At 45.2% G+C, this 21640-nt stretch overlaps 1 protein-coding gene across 1 annotated transcript in view; it reads right to left on the minus strand.

Moving 5' to 3' along the window:
- FBXW4 (F-box and WD repeat domain containing 4) overlaps positions 1 to 20888 on the minus strand; it is a 60571-nt gene extending 39683 nt beyond the window's left edge. Inside the window, exons 1-5 of the mRNA XM_085065003.1 lie at positions 20522 to 20888; positions 9399 to 9494; positions 6536 to 6721; positions 5230 to 5362; positions 2645 to 2739 (exon numbers count right to left, since the gene is read on the minus strand). Coding sequence (XP_084921129.1) covers positions 2645 to 2739; positions 5230 to 5362; positions 6536 to 6721; positions 9399 to 9494; positions 20522 to 20772 — 761 coding nt within the window. The 5' untranslated portion in view covers positions 20773 to 20888. The remainder of the gene's footprint in view (positions 1 to 2644; positions 2740 to 5229; positions 5363 to 6535; positions 6722 to 9398; positions 9495 to 20521) is intronic.
- Positions 20889 to 21640: the final 752 nt, after the last annotated feature.

Genomic DNA, 21640 nt, shown 5'->3' on the forward strand with positions numbered 1-21640 from the left:
CCCCAGCTCCGCACAGCTACAGGATGATCTCTGTAGCGACAGAAGGAAACTGTGGACAAATCAAAGCAGAATACCTAAGAAAAAATGCCTGAGGCCAGAGGAGTTGTGCTGTAAGAGCACAGGTCTCTAATGCTTGGGTGTACAGGCACTGTCCTCTAGAGCAGCAGTCCAGCAGTGCAGGACTACAGCAGGCACAGCAGAACACCCAGCTGTGCGTCAGAAGCGTATGGGATACTTCGGAAGGAAGTTTCACACGGAGGAAGATATCACTGAAAAGACGAAAAGTTTCAGCCCATTAACAGCTGAAGTTCAGTAAGAATACAACCTTGACTACTCTAGAGAGCCTTAGTCCTGGCAAACTTCCAGGTCAGGAAACTACAGCCTTTCCAAAGCAATTCTGAATGGCTAGAGTTGGAGGAGCCTTCCCTGCTCCCCCACTGCACACAACTGCTTTGAGCTGTTTCTGATCTCTATGTGTCCGCCACAGAGACAGCTGGTGGGCTCTCAGCAGCAATGGGCCAAAATACTTAGGTGGTTGGAGCCTGATTCTTGAGCAATTCTACACCAGTAGAACTACCTGTCCTTATGGAGGAGATCTCAGTTTACACCAGCACAACTGAGAAGGTAGAATCAGAAGGGCACATTAAACGTTTAGGAGGAAGTAGAGGTTAAAGGCCATGCTCAGCCTCACTGAGGAACAAATGCATCCAAGCTCTGGCTAGAAGGATGGGGGACTGCAAGGGAGGAAAAGTTTTAGACACAAGTGCATAAGAAATGCATACGGGTGAAATATGGACTCTTGCAAATAAAACAGAAACCACAGAGCTCCCCAAAGCAAACCTTCCTAGAAACCAGATATTATCTTTTTGATACTCGCCCTCATTAGACAGCAAGTAATAAAACCTATTAGTGAAAAATTCATCTCCCCTGCCCCTTGCCCTGGCCCACCCCCACCACATGCCCTCCTGCTCTGATCCTCTCTCTCTACTAGGATGGCTGCGATTTGTTCTGAGAAGCGACAGGTTTATAGGTTAGCTGACACCTTCTCTCTGTGGAATTTTAATTAACTTCTCCCATCGTCAATATGTTAAGGAGCAGGGTTCCCATTATACGAGGTCAGCAGCGTGTTTCAGGCCCTGCTATATCAGCCGTCAAATTGAAGAATTAATGACGTGGCTAATTGGCTCTAATTCTCCACACCCCCCTCCCTAAAATATGGAGGGGTAAGGGGGGGAGTTCAGTAGGGTGGGCTAGTGGGAGAGGCTGATACAGTCCACAGTCTCATAAAAAAATGAGAGTGCACAATTTAAGCCCACTTGTTCAGGGGTAGCTGTTCCACCACCTCCAATTTATCACTCTGCAGGGAGGAAAGGGGGGGTGGGGAGACTGAGGGTAAATATTGTGACAGAGAGTGTGCACAAGCATACACACCAGGGAGAGGTACACTGTCCTGACAAGAGGCCACGGCAGTAGGTCATCACTTAGGAGTAGGAAGCAGCATGCCACTGGGCTCTAACCAGCCACGGTGCCTGAGCCAGAGCCTGTCTGCCAGAAAAGGGGCCCTTGCAGCACAGAAGAGAGCAAAGGGCTTCTATCTCACATCTTGCAGCAGCACTAACGCACATGGCACTTCTTCAAAAACACTATCTGTCTCAAACACTTGGAGCAAAGGGACAAGGGAATAGCAAAATCATAGCAAGCCTAGAGTGTCATTTCCCTGATAAAGCCATTAGCTCTGCACCACTAAGTTTCTGCTGCCTGCAAAACAAGCTTGGAAATCTAACAACAGAAGCTCTGGATAGTATTTTGGTTTTGCACAAGCCTAAAATTCAGAAGTTGCAGACATCCCGTGAGCAGCAACAGCAGCTCTTCCTCCCCTCTTCCTTGAGGTATGCTAAGGAAGAACCTCTCTTGCATGCAGAAGACATGGGATTCCCAGATTAACAGGCAATCAAAGTGATAGATCATTGCTGGTTGGTGTAAAATTTTAACAGTGAGAGTTTCTCAAATTTTCACTTCCTCAAGAACAGGAGTGCTTTAAAAAGCACCCTGGAAGACAGTGGTGTATGTATTGCTCTTGCCTTCCATGCTGAAGCTGTACTTGTAGCATCATGCTACACTAAAAGCACAGAGCTACAGGCAGTAGAGGCTGGAAAACCACATCCCTGAACTCCACTTCATCTTTGTCAGTTCATCATGTTCAAAAAAAACTGAGTTCTAACCACTGCATTCAGCTCTCAAGCAGCGACCTTTTTGCTCAGCATCTCTTCTGCCAGAGAATGAGAATACAAGTTGGCATCTTTTCACCACAGAAAATCTCAAGAGGATCCAGCTCACTGTTTCTAATTAGCAAGTCAGCGTTCCTTCAGCAAGAAAGAATGAATACGTTCCACCTGAGGCACTAAAAGGAACTATGAGCCACCTTCACGGTCTCTTTATGAGCAGATCACTCTGCTGGTATAGGAAATAAAGACCACATAATCTTCCCTGCAGCTCCTGCTGCAGGCACAAGCACCTGATCAGCCTCCACACAAATCAAGTCCCTGAACTGCCACATTGGTGCCTAGAAAGATTTGTGGACACACAGCCTATCCGACTCCTTTACTTCTCTCTGCTAGAAATTGGGAATAAAGAGATCTGTTACCTTAATAATGGGCTGATAGCAATGGACCACACTCGATCCTCTGTCTGCACTGTATGTAGGCACTGACCAACTCTGCCTGCGGACAGGGACCAAACCTAAAGAGAGAGATGCATGTTATGCCACATCATCCAAAATTGCACAAAGTAGGATGCACACGCCTAAAGTTGTGCTGGAAGAGCTGCCCAAACTGCCATGCTTACCTTCTCTGAGACCCTCTCCCTGAATTCCAATTACTTATTTCTGGGGAGCAGAGCTTTCAACTGCTGGCAGAAACAAGCACTTGAAGTCACACAAAGATTCAGCTTATAAGTATGACCTTCCACCTCACTGGTAACAGAGGGAGCACCCCCCTCACCACTTGCTCTCTAGGGCAGCACTCAACACAGATTCCTCATCTTCTGTAGTTAAATAAAAGAGAAGTAGGATTTGTTCAAATCTGTTCTCTTGAGCAGTGTGGGAAGACTTTGTAGCATCCCTGAAAAATTTCCATTAATATTAACTATAAAGTTAATCATTCACCAGCCTGTAAAATAATCTTCTTTTATAAGTCCCCCCTCCTTGAGACCAAGTTTCTTGAGTGTACCCCAGGCTGTTTTCAAATAGGCCCCCCTTGCTCACTGACAATGTGAGAGAATTCCTTCCCTCCTCCAACAGTACAAACATGCACATCCCCTTCCACCAGTTCACCCCTTTGTTTCAGGGCCCTAAGAAAGGCCCCAAAACTCTTGCTGAGGCCTCTGCTTGTGGCCCTCATTTTCTCCACCTTACCATCGCTCTTGGCCCATAGGACTCAAGCCCCCCAGCAGTCTGTAACCAACCCCCAATGTTTCACATCAGGACTTCAAAGCAGGGAGTGCCCTATTTGTTTGTTTGTTGATAATGCCCAGGATTGCAGGCTATTCTTGTCAGCGGGGAATTTAGCACCTAGTGTCAGCAAAAGCAGCAGAAAAGCTTAACTCCTTTAAGGCATCCCTATCTCCTACAGGTTAAAAATATTGCTCAGAGCACACTATCTGCTGCCTATCACACAGGAATGTACATTAGCAGCTCTTCAGGGCTTAGTCCTAATCAACACTCAGCAGAGCCCTCAATAGCTTAGACACTTAGAGCCCCTTTAAAAGGTTGGTAGGGATTCCCTTCCACCCTCCAAGAGTCTCATTCACGCAAACAAGACAGCCTACAAAAGAGATGATAAAAAATAAGAGGTGAACATCCCCAGAGTATATGCTGTGGGGAGCACTGGGTGGGCAAGATCTCACACTAGCTCTAAGAAAAACAGATCAAAATTCCTCTCTGGCCTTCAGGAATTTGTTCTCAAGGTCGGGGATGTCTGTCCTCCAGCTGTCAGAGAAGTAGCAAGAAAGCACTCTCCCAGAAAAGAGGATCCACAGACCAGAGAGGAGTAGCACCGCTAAAGTGTGAGACAAAACAGCATCAAGGCCTTGCTCCCAGGAGGCAAACAGCAACCCCAGAACTGCCTTTCACTTCTGAACATTGCTTTACTTGGAAGTGATTTTACCCAGGAGTACATCTGTACAGAGGGACTAACAAAAATACATCATGTCATGCTGCTCCACACACTTCCTCTAAAACCTTGAAAGAGACATTTAAGTCTGTCCTTGCTTCAACTTCCCCTCTTGAAAAACAGGATTTAGATGGTTTTCCTCTTACCTCCATCAATGGTCTTTGATATAAACCATGGACCAAGAGTATTGATCTGCCTATCCAGAGCAAAAGCCAACATACAACATTCAACATACAGCAACCACTTCCAACAATGAAACAAGTAGTTGTGAAGATGCTACAGGTACTGCATCATGCTAGTAGGACAAGGGTGAAACATTTGTGTAGAGTTTCCTAAACTGATAAAACAGAGCTGGTTACAGCTCAGAAGAACAACTCCCCAGGTCCACACAGGAACAACAACAGCATTGCCAGCCAGATCCAGAAGGACAAAAATCAACAAGGTCCTGTCCCAAAAGAAGTAGTCAAAAATTATGTGACAGGACCCAGTGATGCCAGCTAGAAGTGAAAAATGGGAGCTAGCAATATTACTAGTCTAACTTCATTCCTGGTTGGCAAACCAAGAACCATTAAAAAAAAACCCACACAAATTAATAAACCACAAAATAAGTAAATAACCATAGATTTGGAAGAGACATCATACTATCTTTTACAGAGATTGAATATGTAACAGAGAGCATGTTAAACCACATTGCAATGTTAAATCACAAAATAAGGATGGGTTTGAGATCCATACAGTGAATTTCACACTAACTGGCATGCATCTCCACTACAGTGTAGACAGATGTACAGGGAAAGAAGCAAAATATCAGCTGTTGCCTTCTGCACTTTTAAGTTTAAGCCAGCAGCTGATGCTGTAAATTACTGCCAAATCTCTTTCTAACAAGCCTGGCAGAGCAAGCATCTTTTCGGAGACATGAGCCTATGCCAAGACAGTCAGCACTCCTGTAAGGAGTACACAGCTCACAACAGCTCTGCTGACACTTAAATATTCATGGTACAAGACCTCTGAAGTCACCTCAACAGCAGCACCTGCAGCTGCTGAAACATTCCCTGCTCACCTTTGCTGTTCGGTCTCGGGAGCCACTGACAATGAGGCCACCTTGGAAGTCCACACAGTTCACCTCCTGCTCATGTGCAGAGAACTTGACGCTGTAGGAGCCATGGATCTTGTGAAGGACAATACTTCCATCTCTGAAAAACAAATCCACAGGCAGGGAATCTGTATCAGCTGCATCTCCCTTGGACATGGACCTTCTATTAATGCTTGGGAGTGCTACAGAAAGACCAGGACTGGTCTCTGATGGGTTGAAATTCATGCAGCATTGTTAACCCTCCACTCTTCACACATCACCTGTTCTCTTGCAATTCCACATCTGGCCAGTCAAAGCCTAACCTGATGCACATGAAAATTTTCCTGGCTGTCTTTCCACCCTTCACTTTGTGTTAAGCTGCAGAAACTATAGCAAAGCAGCCATTCCTCCTCCTACTGCTTTGAGCTTGCCAGAATCCTGTCTGTATGCTGAATGGCTGGAGTAAGGGAACAAGTGAGAGGACATTCTCACCCAAGTCCAAGCCTCAGCTTTTCATTCATTTCAGAGCAGCAGTGCAAGGTTCTGTACTTTGAATTAACTACACAGACATTTAGACCTTTTTCAATCAACACAGTTACTGGAATTTTAAATGAAAGCTTTCATTTTCACCTGAATTTTGGGTTCACAAGGGAAAGTCTCATGATACCCAGGGCAGACAGCCACGCTTGTCTCTCTCAATTCTGCACTTAACTGCTGTGTATATTTATAAAGTTTTAGCTAATAAAAGTCCTGTCATTTGCTGTAACTGAAAAAGGCCAGTCAAATGCAAAATTAATTGGAGAAGTGTGTATGTGCTGGAATGCTTGGCAGTTTTCCCCCTCTCCACAATCATATCAGTGGGTCTAATAAACACAGACTTGTCTCTAGAAAACTTTCTGCACCATTGCAGTCCCAGCTAACCAGCAGTACTGATTATTAGAACAGTCTAGCTACGCTGGCTCTAACATGGAAAGAAATGAAACTTGCACAGCAGTCAGGTTTTCTTGATCAGTCAATCCCAATTCAACAACCCTGTGGACATCAAAACAAGTTTACAAGAGCAAAAGATGCTTTTTAAGCTCAACAGCATGAGTCTCAGCTCCTTCATGGCCGCCATAGAAGCTTTTTCAGGCCAGAACCAAAATTATAAGAGGGGAAGCAGCAGCAGCTGACCACAGCCAAGCAAGAGGACACTGTGTAGCAAGACTGGCCCCTCTGCTCTGGGCTGGAGTTACACAGAATCTTTTCAACTTCCGTGACAAAACCTTTGGGCTCCTTCATTCACCCAACTTACCCCCCTCCACTGACGATGTGGGAGTTGACAAGAGCAAAGCGACACACATCCTCCTGGTGGCCTGAGAAGATGGCTTGAGGGTGATGCTGCAAACCTGTCCCCTCTGCACAGAGGTGGTAGGCCTGGATGTTCTCCGCTTGAGACAGGTAGAGATACTCGCCATCCAGCTCCATCCAGGGCATCAAACTGCAAACAGACGGCAGGTTGGGGGTGTGCAGGAGTGGGGAAAACAAAACAAAACAACCTCACACACAAAAAGGAAAAAAATAAACATATCAACAAAACAAATGCCTACTCAAGAAAAGTGAAGTTGGAGCTGCAGGTCACATGCAAAAGCGGGGCTTAATATAGCAGCACAGCTACAAGTGAAGCTTCTCCAGCAACATAGAAAGCAGATTACATTGCTAGCATTTTTCTAATGAAGAGCTGAGGAAAAGGAAGCATGGTATCTCTGAAAGAGAAGATGGCCAAAAGCATAGATAGGAAATACTTAAGGGCCTCTGAACCTGCACATGAGCTCTGTACGTTTTAAGAAACGAGACTCTGGTGTTGGTGAGCTATGCCAAGAATTTCTAAGAGAGCATTCAATGAGAGGCTGTTGGTACAGTTGGTCTTGATCCTGAACATTATTTGCTGGTGCCCAGCAGAGATCACAAAGCTGTCACTGTTCTACACACCTCTGAGCAGGGGAGCATGTCACCAAAATACCACAGATCTTCCTACAGACAGAAAGTCACCCACCTCCTGCACTCTGAGGTTACCTAGGAACTTGATGCGCATCATGTAGAGGAGGTACTTTTCTACATTCACACCTCTTCTACTGTGGACCCAAAAGCTGTAGAGCAAGCTCTTGACTTCTCTTGCCCATCTTTTAAAAAAGCCCATACACCCTTTCTGTCCCCTGCTATATGTGGGACAGAGGCAGGTTCCTATGGACTGGCTCCAGGCCAAGAGCAGTGGAGCCAAAAAAACCATTCCAAAGTATTTTGAAGATTGATGTTACAAATGGAAAATATGCTTTACTTTCTGGGAGACCAAGAAGAGGATAATGTCTAAATGTCTGAATTGAGTCTATGATCTCAAGAAGTTTATTTATTTTTGAAATAAAACCAAAACACAGAAGAAAATAGGCTACAATACACACTTAAGCAGTGAGATTTTGTTCAGGATTTTGCTTTTGTGTAGCCACCAGAGAATCAGCAAATAAGATTTCTGGATATAGTAAGGCCAGGTACAAAGACACATGGGGCTCATGTCCTATGGGGCATGGATGTGGGAAATTGTCTCTTCTCTGCAGTCATTGCCAAGTGCACCAGTGCCCATGAAAACACCAAGCAAATCCAGAGCTTTTCTATAGAGCAGCCTTTCAGTTTTCAAACTATTCAGGAACAAACGGCTTTGAAAGCAGGGGGGCTGCTCATAAAAACCTGTCTCCCTCCTTTTTTCAGATCATTTATCCTCAGAGGTCATGATTTTCTGTGTCATCAGAGTCATTACACACAGCCATACCTCGTAACATCACTATTAACAACTAGAAACAAGCAAGAGGACAAGATTGCTCATTAGACAAAAGGTTCCTGCTTGCCTGTATTCATCTCCAGTAACAGGCTTTTAACCACATGGACAAAGCAGTTGAGTTTATAATGTTCATCTGGGACTTGATCATATACATGGAAAAAGTAAGAGGCATCTTTAGAGCAGGAGCTTTGGATTTAGGCAGGCTTTGATTTCCCCTTCCTTCCTCCACTCCTACACAGTCCTCTAAAATCAAGTGAATATCCAGCTTACCTAGACTACAGCCAGTTTCTGTGGCTCTCCTTTTGCAGAAGTTTAGCTTTTTACCTTTTTCTATGGCTTTTTCATAAGGAGAAGTAACAAATCTGAAGCAGGATAAATGAAAATTAGGGGATGCCATTTGGATGGTGGCTTCATTAAATCAGTCCTTGCCTTTTCACTTGGGAAGCTGGTTTAGTAATGATCTCTAATATCCACAAAGCCTGTCTTCACAGATGGTTGCAAGCACTTCAAAGGCAGGTATACAACCTGCACCAAAACCCATTCTGCTCATTACAGCTGTTCCCAGGACTTTAGACCAGAAGTGGCATATTATCCACCACTTCAATCTACACAGCACAAAAAGGCATGAAAGCTCAGTAGAAGGTCCCTGTTCTTCAGCAGATAACAAACCACAGACTTTCTCATTTTTCCTTCAGTCTGATGACGTGAAGGCTGAACATTTAGATGTGCTGCTCAGAAAAGAGACCTATCTTATGCTTTGCTTTGAAAGCTGAGTACACCTTTGCAAACAAGAATTTAACAACAAGCTCCTCTCATTAAAGTCAAATACACATTTTTTTAAGTGAAGGAGTGAAGCGTAACATATGAGAATGAAGAAGTAAAAGGCAGAAGAATGGCAATTAGCATTTTAGATTTGTACATTCAAATCAGGGGCCAGGATAAACCATGGGAGACAAATTAAGCATTTTGAGGGGATGCCTAAGTCCACATCTGGGATCAAGCTGCGCTCATTGTGAGAGCAGGACTGAAGATTGCTCATGGTATACAGCAGTAGACATGAATGGAAGAGATTGAAATCTTAGTAAAGATTGCTAAATGCAACTAGAACTGTACAGATCAGAACAAAGACAAATTCAAATTACTAAGAAAGAAACTCCTGACACTCAGCACCAATCTCTAGGGCAAGGCAGCAACTCCAGTTAGCCCTCACCTAGCTAGCCAGCAACAGTCACTTGTAAGACCCCATGGATCACAAGGAGCAGGAAACATCTCATTTCAGGGCACAGGCATAATCCCAAGGCCCCACAGCAGTTGTCACATAACAAAGGAGAAAGAAACTACTTGCTTGCGTTTCCATTTCAGGACCATCTCCCTCCGGCAGCGTCCATGCCTCCAGTTCTGAGATACCTTCACCCTCTCCTTCACTGGAATGCCAGGAGCTCTGCAGACAGAGGAGGAGAGATGAGATTAGCAACTGATGCTTTCTGGACAACAAATGCACTCAAGATGTCCACAGGTAAGCTCTCACCCTGGTTCCACAATGATGAACTGGCACACACTGATGGGGTCAGAGCCACACTACAGTGAGCACATTGATGAGAGCTGACAAGAAAAGAACACTGAGAAGATGGGGGATTATCAACAAAGAAAGCCACTTCTGATGGTCACAAACCTTAAATATGATCAAGACTTGATCAAACGTACTGAATGCAGCATAGGTTTAGACAAAATGTAATCCAAAGAAGATGACACAGAAAGAAACCACCAGAAGAACCAAAGATATAGGACGCCAACCTTTTAACAGAGACTAAAAAGACCCATTTAAGACAAGGACACCACCACACAAGAACAGATGGAGGAAACACTAGTTAAGAGAACATGACACAAGAAGCCAGAGTGTGTCTATCCAAAAGGACTAGCACAGAAACTACTCCAGAGTCTCACCTGTCTGAAATCAAGATGTGTTTAAATTAAAGATAAAATACATTCATCTGTATAAACCACTCAATGCACACACACCCTAAGACAAACTGTCTTTTGAAGCAGCTCACCAAAGGATAGAGAATTCCAGCATATTGCTGGAAAATTCTCTATTTACAGTAAAACAAATTTACTAAAAGAGAGATTATAGCTCATAAGCTGTTGCTGGGTTACAAATCAAAGTTATTGGGATGAGCTGAGACAAAGCAAGACCAACACTCTTGAAGATGTGACAAAAAGTAGGTACCACCAAGACCTGGGACGAAGGTCTCTTGAGAGTCTGCAAGAGTATACCCAGTTCAAGCAGCTGTTCAACATCTGTTTTGCTTTCATGATCCAGGGTTGATTAAAGACGGGGGGGAAAGCAGCTTTAGCTCCCATCTTTCTTATATCATAAATTTAATTATTCAATATCCTTGCTGGAGCTGCTTAAGTAGAAAAGATCAGAAAGCTAAAAACAAGAAGAAAATCTAGAAGTTGTCCTTTGTAACCAGGGGTTGTGAACCGCTTACTAGACTACAAGAGCTTATCCCACTTTCATGCATTTCTCAACAGCCAGTATACCCAGATGCATAGGATGAAGGGAAGATCCTTGAGAGATGGGAACTGGTGCCTCATGAGAACCAGTTCCCTCCTCCCATCCCTATAGCCCTGCAATGCACTTCCCAAAAGTAGCATTTTTGGGTACTCTGTCATTTTTGAAGCAGAGATTAGCTCCCTGTAAATAAACATCTCCTATGGTTGTTAATGGGTGTAGGAATCTCTAACCTGGCCCTGGGGTCTGGCCAGATTCTTATTTTCCCAGCCTTCCTTCCATAGCCTCAGGCTCTTTTTTTCTGCTCACCCTTCCCTCCTCTTTTCTATGCTTTCCGGCACTTAGTCACCATTATAATTTGACTGCATTCCTGGGCATGTGACCCATTTTAAACAAAAACAGAAACCACACACAGAAAAGCTTTTCATCCTCTAGAAAGCTTTGCAACTTTATGTTTATGATCAGTAGAGCCACACCAATTAAAACTGAATTTAGAAAGCTACAGGCTCTTTATTTTTCATAGCCATTTAAAAACAAACAAATAAACAAACAAAACCAACACTAGGCTGCAAGAAGATGAATTCCCTTTTTTAAAGGGAGCACTTGCAAGAGCTCATGAGGCCAGATAGTGTCTGGGATGAAGAATGCACAGTACTGAAAAGTCAGGTCAGGTCCACTCTCATCATTGCTTATTACTCTCCCAGACAGAGTTCAGGCTCTCCGCCTACATCCAATTCCATTCATTACTCCAAAACACTTCTCCCTACACTCAACCCTCAGTTAAGTTCTCCCCACATGCAGATTTTAAGTCACCATCTTGCACAGTGATGGAAAACACACTCATGCCACAACCCCCTCCCAACACATGCTGGCCTAACCAGACATTCTGAGCTCAATGCATAAATCCTACTAAAACTAGATGTAATTTCCAAGGCTCTGGAAAAAGGTGACTCCAAGGTCGAAAAAGCAGCCTCCATCTTACCCTGCTGGTCCCTTTCCTAGTTGAGGGGCAGGCCTTGACCCTCCTGCTGCTGAAAATGGAAGTTCAGAAGACTCACACATTGGCTTGGCCCAGAATACCAGTTCACATTTGCAGTTACTCCTGTAACAGACACCTTGTCCTTTTCCACATATGAACAGTTCTGTCTGGAAGGAACAATGGCTGGGTGGGGAGGACTATAGGGGGGAGGTCTGGTGGGATTTTGTGAGGGGTTGTTTTGTCTTTTTGTTTGTTTTACTCTTAATAGATATATTATTCATTCAGTCTTCCTCCTCCATATAGCAACTCTGGACCCAGCTAATTGAAATATGTCGTAAAAGTATCCTTATTTTTTTTTCCACACATTTTATTTATTCCAAATGGAGGTAAGAAAGGGGACAGAATATATGGAGAAACATTATGTAGAAATTGGACTGATACATCCCTCCCCTTTCCCAATTATGGGACATCAAAGACTGAAGTGCCGCGTTGGTCAGAGACATTTGATCCCTTATACCAGAAGTTAAATCAACCCCAGTTATGGAATCAAGTGCTAAGATATAATTTGATAATTTGATTTGCTTCCTCAACAGCACCCCTCAGAGCAATTCCCAGAATAAATCAAAAAATGTGGTGAGTATCACTGTAGTGCAGGAGAACAATTCTCAAGTCTTAGAAAGTTAAAAAGGGCATCACCATACAAACGTAACAATTTGAGGAAAAATTCCTTTTCTCCCCTACAAGAGCCTATTTTGTTTCAGTCATGATCAACACACTTTCTACACATGCAAACTTTTAAAAATTTTTCCACAATTACCTGAGGCAATCAACACACACCACACATCTGCACTGAGTGGTTGACTTAACTAGGTACCTCTCACTTCAGCAACTGAGTTGAACATCCAAAGATTCAGGAGACTAAACCACCTTATGAAGCTAAATGCTATATAAAATGCAATGGAGGGAACAATGGCCAGTGAATGCCTTGCTCTTTCTTAGTATGCAATCCAGCAAAATACTAAGACACATGCTTAAAATTCAGCACATGCTTAAGTACTTTCTGAAATCAAGATCTTGGCATTCACGTTCCCAGAGAGGCCACCCAACAGTGAACTTCAAGACTGCTGAAGGCTGACTCACTGGGGAAGGACTGCTATTTTTAGCAGGACCTACACAGGCCTGCATCAGAAAGCAACTGAGGTACAGTCCAACATCCTAGAAGGATGACAGGAATACAGGATGAAGGAAACAGTGAACACAGATTATGAAAACTCAATGAAATTCAAGCAAAATGTTCTTAAAGCCCATTAGAATGCAGGATCTTATACCTCTGCTAGGGCATCACAATTATCAATATCTGATAAAGTTACATTACTCAGGACATGCAAGGCTGCCTTTGTTATTATCTAATTACCACCAAAAAGCACTCTATCAGGATCCCAAATCATACAGTGCAACACATAATCTGAGCCAATGCATGTTTCCAACTGCATGCACTCCTAATGGAAGTTCCCTTTACAAAGACTTTGTTACACGAAGAAAGAGAAGCTGAACATTTCTTACAGCCTGAGAAAAGTCATCCCAAGCAACCCATTATAAAGGATTTTTCATTTCCCCCTTCCTACCTCACCCCACCCCACCCTACAAAAAAAGCTAAAAGTATTTTGCTCAAATTATGAATTTCCTCTCTTTCTTGGCAGAGTTACCAAAAGAAATGTAATATTCCTTCTGGAGCCCACTTCCCAGCTGCTGAAGTAAGAGACTGGAACTGTCCCCACACAGCACCACTGACCCAGATGACCTCAGCTACCAAGGCAGTTGCTGGCCTGGGTCCCAAAAGAAAGCAGTGAAAGAATCACTCAGCCAGGGCATATCACCTCCTAATGCACCACCTTCAACAATCCCCTCCTCTGCCAAAGTCCTTTGCCACCAGAAGTGGTATTTCTACAACAGCAAGAGCTTCTGTGCTGTACTGCATCCCAGGGAGACTTCTGCTGGCTGTCTACAATTTCAGCATGTGCCAAAACAGTGGTGCCTGCAACAACATAGACTGTGTTACAGAAGATAACACCAACATGTCATACTGTGTATTTTCCCAGCTGCATGGGGCATCCTAACCCACCAAAGCCCTTCATGTTTTGCTACATTTTAAGTACTGAAGAGCTCATCTGGAAATGCAAGTCTGCAGAGACCTGCTGAGACTGAATTTCTTCTGTGGACAAAATCTGCTGTCTGCATAAAAGCTGTCACCAGCCTGCCTGAGGCCTGACTGGAAGGGTCATACAGAGAACAGGTCACAGTGGCTAAGCCCCACTCTCAACCTTGGCCCTGTGGCAAGGCTGGCTAACACGAGGACCAACTGCGCTTATTTGTGTAATCGGGACACACCTGTTGAGTGACAGGGTCTCAGTGCAGCTACAAGTCATGGGCCACCAACAGACAGCCGAGAGGGAAAAGCTATTTATGTCAGGAGCTCCTGTTGCTGTCCTCAATAAGTAGGCTAGCTTTCAAAATGTCTCTTCCAGGACAAAAAATTCCAACTGAATTCCTCTAGCACATGACCCTTATTTAGCTTACTGCCACGTTCAGCCTGTCTTCTGTGCTCTCCCCTCCCTACAGGACGCAGGTTCAAATAATTCTGAGATGGAAGAGAGCTCTGCCAACTGTTCTCTTACCATTCTTTGCTTCCTCTGCTGTGTCCATGCCATCTCAGATATTACCAGGCTGTCAACTGCTCCACCAAACAGCCCTTGAGAACAAGTCACCTCATGAAGAAGGCAGAGGCTGTCATAATACCCAAAGGTGCAAATTTATAATACCCAAATTTCTGCACACACAGCAAGGACACGCACTTTCACAAAGGCTTCCCAAAAACCACCACCACCACCAAGACTGAGCCAGGCCACTCTGCCATTGAATGCCATCTTCCTTACAAGTGACTGCAATGGGATCTTGGCTGGAAACTCCAGGCAGGGTTTGGACTCTCTCAGGGATTTGTGTAGGCTTTTTGGAGATGAAATTTGGGTTTCTTCAAAAAACGCACTGCCCTGGAAAGATCATGAGAAAACATGATGCTGCTGGAAAGGTGTCGTGTATTCTGATTTGAAAGTAAATTGTCAGGGTAGTATTTGGACAGAATGAAATAACCCATAGCAAGTCCACCAGGGGTAACAGCAACAAGCAAAGCACATATATTTTAAACCCTGAACTACATAAAATTCTTCTTCCTCTTTGAACTTATGAAGATCTTAAGGGAAGGCTAGGCAGGCCTCAAAGGACTCTTACAAACAACTTCACCTTCCCAGAAGAAGCGGCAGTTTCAATGTTGTGGAGTTCTCCCAGCAGATGTGTCCTGCCCAGCACTAAGAGTTTAAGACACAGTAAGAATAAATGTAACAGCAGTTTATAAAAACCACTGACTTTTCCAGCACAAAGCAAGGGCTGCATTCCCTCTTCCAAGCTTTTTCTGTTAGTGCAATATCCTCCCCAGAGTATTCCCCTCTGCATCATCTGCACCAGTTCACTGCCTACTTAATTTCTCTCTTAAAGGAATGAAACTTTATTTTTAAAACAAGTTTTAAAAGATGAAGGAAACTGAAGCAGATTTATAAGCATTCACACTCCCTCCCCCTCCAGTGGTGAAGGCTGAGGTCTCCTATGATTGCTGCAGTTTGCATTTGGATTTGACTTGCAGAGATTGGCCATTTCCTGCTCCTGTAGGTGTACACATTTTTCCAAGATCTGGAGAAAACACAGCTTTTATTAACTCACCGAAATGCTTACACAAGGTCTTAAATACTCATAGATGATAAATTCATCCATTAATGACTCTCTTTCTCTGAACTGGAGAATATACCATGATCCTAGGGGGCAAAGCAGAACAGGAGACGGGGAAAGAGAAAACATGCAGTGGAACATTCCTATATTTTGACATCTATTAATACATTACAAAGAGCAAATTGTCAAGCTATTTAGTTTCCAACTTTTAACCTGCCCTCCAAAATTCCTTTGTAACAAAGATGAAATAAGTTTAGCCCAGCTGCAACTTTATTCCTTTCTTCCATGCTTTAAATAAAGAACCACCTCGCAATGAGCTTGTTGCCTCTCCGATTTCTCCAGTCCAAGGTGGTCCAGCAAGCAGGCCCTGGATAAAGGCTTAAAGATCCTCTGCTATTCCTGGCTCTGACACTGACCTGCTGCACAAAGGGCAGCTTGGTTGACATCTCCTGCTTCTCCTTCCCCTCACAGCCCTTGTTTACTCTGACTATTTAGGCAGCATGGTCATCAGGGCAGAGACTGCTCTTGCTGGGTCTGTACAACAGCTGGCAAAACAGACACACACTATCAGACACAACTGTAATATCACTATATCACCAAAACCCCCAAAGGCTTTGTGTAACTACTCAGCTACAGTTTAGCTGCAGAAAGTGTTGTTAAGCCTTTTCTGTGATACGCTGCCACGCATTTTTGAAACAAAAAACTCTCCTTTCACCTTACATTGTGAAGACGTGGCTCAACTTTTATTTCAGCTGCTCCTATGACTGAATGAAGCAAAAATCTTCAGCATAGGGACTCTCTTTTTACCATCCTCATGCCAAAGTTTTGTACCAGGACAGGTCTATGTAAAATCAACATGTCTATACAGAAAAAGTTCCAACCTGATTTGGAGACTCCCAGTTCAGATGCCACGAAGTATGTCCATCTAAAACCACTCTGTACTTATATAATAGTGACACAATATTCTATTGAACATTTAGTTACTGCTCATTCAATGAAGAAACAGTACATTTTTAACACTGAGAATGCTTTAAGAACTCTTCCAAGTCAGACCCTGCCATCCCTAACATACAGAGAGTGACACAGGCTGATGTGAACCTACCTAGTGATTCCCCCCTGCTGAAGGAATGAAGTGTACAGATACATCCCTCAAAGCACAATTCTTTCTTCTCCTGCAAGTGCACGATTGAATCAACACCTTAGATACTTAACTTGGCTTACATCTGTGCCTCCTAATTAGCTGAATCTACCAGAAACGGCAAATATGAGAGATTGTCAATGTTGTGAATATGCCTTCCAGCATAAAAGCTAGTGTCTAGGCTTAAGGCCACATCTTCCTTTGACATCATTAACAACTCAATTTAACATCATTTAAGCCCAAGCATGTGTCCAGAGATAACCACAGCTGGCAATTTTTAAAGGTATGTAGCCAGGATGACAATTTTAAAAATTAAATAAAATATTTTTTTTTTCACATATACTACTATTTTTCTTCTCCATTCTGCTAACAGCTAGGGGTTTGCAACGAGTTTTTTATCAGTCTTCTCTCTTCCCTATTTTGGCATAAAGAATTTTTATAACTTCTGTTATGGAACTGTGTAAACAGTTTTTTCACATACAAGATAAAGCTTCTTCCTTCTTATCCTTATTGTTACAATTATCTGAAGATATACCCAACAGAAACAACATTTTAAAGAAATAGTGTCATTTTCAAGTTAATCACCTTTTTAAAAATGGGGAAGTGGGGGCGGGGGTTAAGTTTCACAGCTATCTCCTCTAGGCTCAAACTTATTGCTATTTACAAAGCATTAACAGATGGCTTATCAAAAGCCACTTAACAGCAGAAACGATCAAACTGTTCTGAGACGGATTTTTGTTTTAAACTGTAAATACTCCCTAGACTGGTTTTTAACTTATGCCAGCCTCCCAGGGACCATCAGTTTAAGATCTAATGTTAGAACCATGCATGTTATTTCATTAAGTACATTAACCATAAACGGTTCCAGCCTTTGCTTTCTCAATTGCACACAGCATTGCACAAAAACCTCTCAAAAGCAAAAACCAGTGTTCACCTCATGCAACATTAGCCAGAACGTGCAATAGAAGCTTCAGCTCCTGAGTGAGTCAAAGCCAAGCTTGACAAACTCAAGAGTTATTCCTAATCACTAAGAAAGCACAGTTATCAAGAAGGTCCAGCTATCCATCATCTTCATCACCATTCTATTTACACAGTGACATTTTTAGCTTAAATAACCTACTCACCTACTCAACTCAAGTTTAACCTTCAATAAGCAATCTACCAGGTTCCTACTTAGAACTGCTATCAGGAAGGATGGTGTGCCCAGAAGCTTGCCTCAACTCCCTCCCCAGTTCGTACTGATTAGTCAAATAAAATTCAGTATCTCTCTCCAAATCTTACTCCCTCAATTGCAAGAGCAGTAATCTTGGAGATTGCTCCTGATCTTGGAGACGCGCATGAGGAGGAAGTGCTACAGAAGAGACATGGCTAGTTAAAACCCTCCAGCTGCCACAGAGAGGATTAAACTCTTCTTCAGCTAAGTACAAATTTGACAGCTGTACAACTCAACACATGCAGCTATACTGGTTCTTCTGGAGATGTTCACATATACAGACCTCCCAGTACTGCAATATGCCTTTGCCTTTTATCTGTTGCCAGAGTTGTCCATCATACTGCAGTAAAACTCCTGCAACTGCCCCCAGATGCTGGATCTCTACACAGGGAAAACAAGTGTTTGCTTTCCAGGTATTCTCCATAGGATTTGGTATGCTATTTCAAGGAACTGGAGACTGCCTGAGCCTTCTATGGAGTTAAATGTAATTAAAGGAATCATCCTCCAGATGTATCTCAAGGTTTCTTCATAACCACTTGTAATAATTTGATGTGTTACCCGTGACTGAACTCCCCAGGGCCAGGGCAGTGCTGACCAGTGCTAAAAGCAGCTCTCAGTGCTGGAGTTGTTTAAGTGAAACTTGAAAATAGGACACAGCACAAAAGTACATCCTAGAATTACTAAAAAAAAAAAAACCCTGTTCATACAAAATCTAACAGCATTGAAATCCCTGGGAGTTTATGATACTCAAGCAGCCTTCCCTTCCCTGAAACCCTCTGACCTAGCAAATCTCTTCTGTAGCTGTTTATAGACCAGCATTCCTCCACAGGGGGAAGTGGTGGTCCTTACACACACTGCACCTGCTCTGCCGTACACCTGATCCCTCCTGCAACTGAAGGAGCAGAGTATCACCTTAATCTTAATGAAAAATACAGAACTTCATTTCCTTAGGGGACAAAATCATATATCACAGCAGACAAGAGTCCAACGCACAGCCATTCTGCAGTGCTTACTCCTGCTGACTTCCAAGGGAATTGGGCTTAACTTCCAGCCTGGGAACACCAAGTGAGCTGAAGTGCTAGCCTGAAAACCCAACACGAGGATTTTCAGCACCACCAAACTTCTGCTCCTGAAAGCAGCAGCCATAGTTGTTTCTCCAAAGTCTATGTATTGATGAGACAGGAACATCAGACAGCAAAATAGGGGTCAAAACCTGCCATCCCTTGAGTCATGTCACCACAGTGTTTATGGAAACAATACTGAGTCATTGAATGACATGCTGGCAGCTAAAGAGAAGCCATAGGAAGGGATTCACAGATCGTAACAACACAAAATTCCTCTTGGGATCCTTAAAGGAGGAAGGAAAGCCCACTTTGTGTGGTTGCCTCTAAGTTGCATTTGGTACTCAGGCAAACCTGAGAGAGGAAAAGCAAACTCTGGACCCTTACCAACCACTGCCAAGGCCAAACCCCAAAGGCACTTCATCTAGACAGACGTTGGTATCCCACACACTGCAAAGCCTAGAGGGCTTGACCCTATTCCTAACCTATCCTGTGTATGTGAACTGGGGAAAAAATAAAGATCCCAGGGAAAAAAAACAAAACAATTCCTACTCACAAAACTTTAAAACCCAGAAGCCATGAAAAGTCCATTAATCACTTTCTCTGTGCCAGCTGTCACCATTTATACCAGCAAGCTGCTCTGTGAGAACCAAAGACAAGTGTCTTCCTGGGGGTCCATGAAAGATCTTGCACCTAAGAATGCACTAAGCCCACTCTCCGGCTTTTTCCCAGGATGCCATCCCAGGCCTTGCTTCCTTGCAGCTTCTTCTCTGAGGTGTTTTCAGGACCATGGCAGAGATCACTGCTCAGAAGAGGGGAGGCCGTGTGGGCATACAGCAGCCACTCCAGCTGCACACAGCGGATCTGTCCATCTCCTTGTGCTCCAACCTCGCTAGCCTGAAGCCCCCAGGCCTCAGTGTTTTATTAGGAGGGGTCTGGGGACCGAGAAAATCACAAAATCACATAATTATTAGGGTTCAAAAAGACCTCTGCATATCATTTAGTCCAACTTCCCTGCCAAGGCAGGGTGACCTAGAGCAGGTTACACAGGAATGTGTCCAGGTGGGTTGTGAATGCCTCCAGAGGGATACTCCACACCCTCCCTGGGCAGCCCATTCCAGCACTCTGCCACCCTCAGCATCAAGTTCTTCCTCATGATGAGCTGAAACTTCATTTGTTTTAGTTCATGGCCATTGTTCCTCATCCTGTCGCTGGTACCTGCCTTTGAGATACTTATATGCGTTGATGAGATCCCTGTCAGTCATCTCTAGACTGAACAGGCCCGGCTCGCAGTCTCTCCCCATGGGGAAGATGCTCCAGACCCCTCATCATTCTTCGTGACCTACGCTGAACCCTTTCCTGTAGCTCCTTGTCTTTCTTGTGTTGAGGAGACCAGAACTGGACACAGTTCTCCAGCTGTGGAGAGGGCCTGGCAATGAGACATCCCGGGAAACCCCCACCATCTATGCCCGCTCCCCGGCGACGACAAGAAGCGCCTCCCCCAAGCCCTCTGGGCAGCGCTGGGGCCCGGCCCCGCCACCCTGGGGTGTCCCATCGGCCGCTCCCTCGCAGGGAGGCCCTTCCTGTGCCCTCGCCGCCCCTCCTGGCGCAGGGAAAGGGCGGCGCAGCCGCGCTTCGGGAATGGCCCCGCGTCTCCCGCCCCTCGCGGCCCAGCGGCGGCCACGCCAGGAGCGCAGCGCGGCCCTGGCAACCGGCTGGGCCGCGGCATCCCCGGCCTTTCCCGGCCGCCGCCCCCCGCCCTTCCGCCGGGAAGGCCGCGCTTACAGGTCGGTGCCGAGCTGGGTGAAGCCGGAGTTGAGGCAGCCGCGGGCTATGCGCCTCCAGAGGAGATCGCGGCTGCTGAGGAAGCGCAGGCGGCGGCAGACCTGGGCCAGGCGGCCCAAGGCCTGCGCGTCCAGGTAGGAGCAGATGAGGAGCAGCAGCTCCTCGGGTAAGGCCCAGAGCGGGGAGGTGGGGGAGGCGGCCCGGGATCCCCCCTCCGCCTGGGGGGATCGGGGGCTGCCCTTCCTCCCCATGGAGCAGCAGCTCCCGCCCCTCCTCCCCGGGAGCCGGAGCTGCTGCTGCCCGGGGGAGGCCAAGCCATGGACGGGGCAGCCGCTCCCCAGTCACATGGGGCAGGAGCCGCTGCCTGTCACTGCCCCCTCCGGGGGAGGAGGCGGCTGCCGGGACCGGAGGGGGCACGGGCCGGCGAGCCCACCTCGTTAGTGGATTAATTCATTAACGGGAGCCGCTGGGACTCCCCCTGTGCCACTTGCCCTCCCCCACCCCCCCTCGCCACGGCACACCACGCCACGACCGGCTCACGGTCTGTATCTTCCGATCTGGGATTAGCAACGTCACCCGATCCGAGTATTCATTAATAACGTGAGCACCTAATGGTGGGGATGGTGATCCCAGGTAACCAGAACACCTGCTTCAGCACCTGGAGCAACCCCAGCCAGGCACTGCACTCCTGCAAAGGAAGGTGAACAGCAAGGTGATTAATGCTCATTAATTATCCTTGACCAGGGTCAGGAGCACCTGTCACCCACGAATCGACGGCAGGGGTCATCTGGTGGTGCACAGCAGTTTTCAACACTCCCAGATTCCTGGAACACATAAAATAAAGGGTCTTCCTCACATGAGAGCAGGCCCTGCTACAGTGGATTTAGGGCTGGCTTTTCACCAGCACCCTTCTGTGCAGTCCCTTGCCCCCTCCAGAGCTCCACAGAGTGGGGGCTGGAAAGTGCTCACAGTTCACACGTGTGTGTACACATACACAAGCACACCACCTCCAAAGAACAGTTCATAATAACTGAGTCATTGTTGCCATCCACAGGAGCCTGGAGTACTGACAGCGCAGAAGGATTCTGGTCCAAAATGGCAAAGTAGCTCTCCACAGAC

Source organism: Lichenostomus cassidix, chromosome 6 (assembly GCF_008360975.1).
Source record: "Lichenostomus cassidix isolate B80296 chromosome 6, HeHo_3.0, whole genome shotgun sequence".
Taxonomy (NCBI): Eukaryota; Metazoa; Chordata; class Aves; order Passeriformes; family Meliphagidae; genus Lichenostomus; species Lichenostomus cassidix.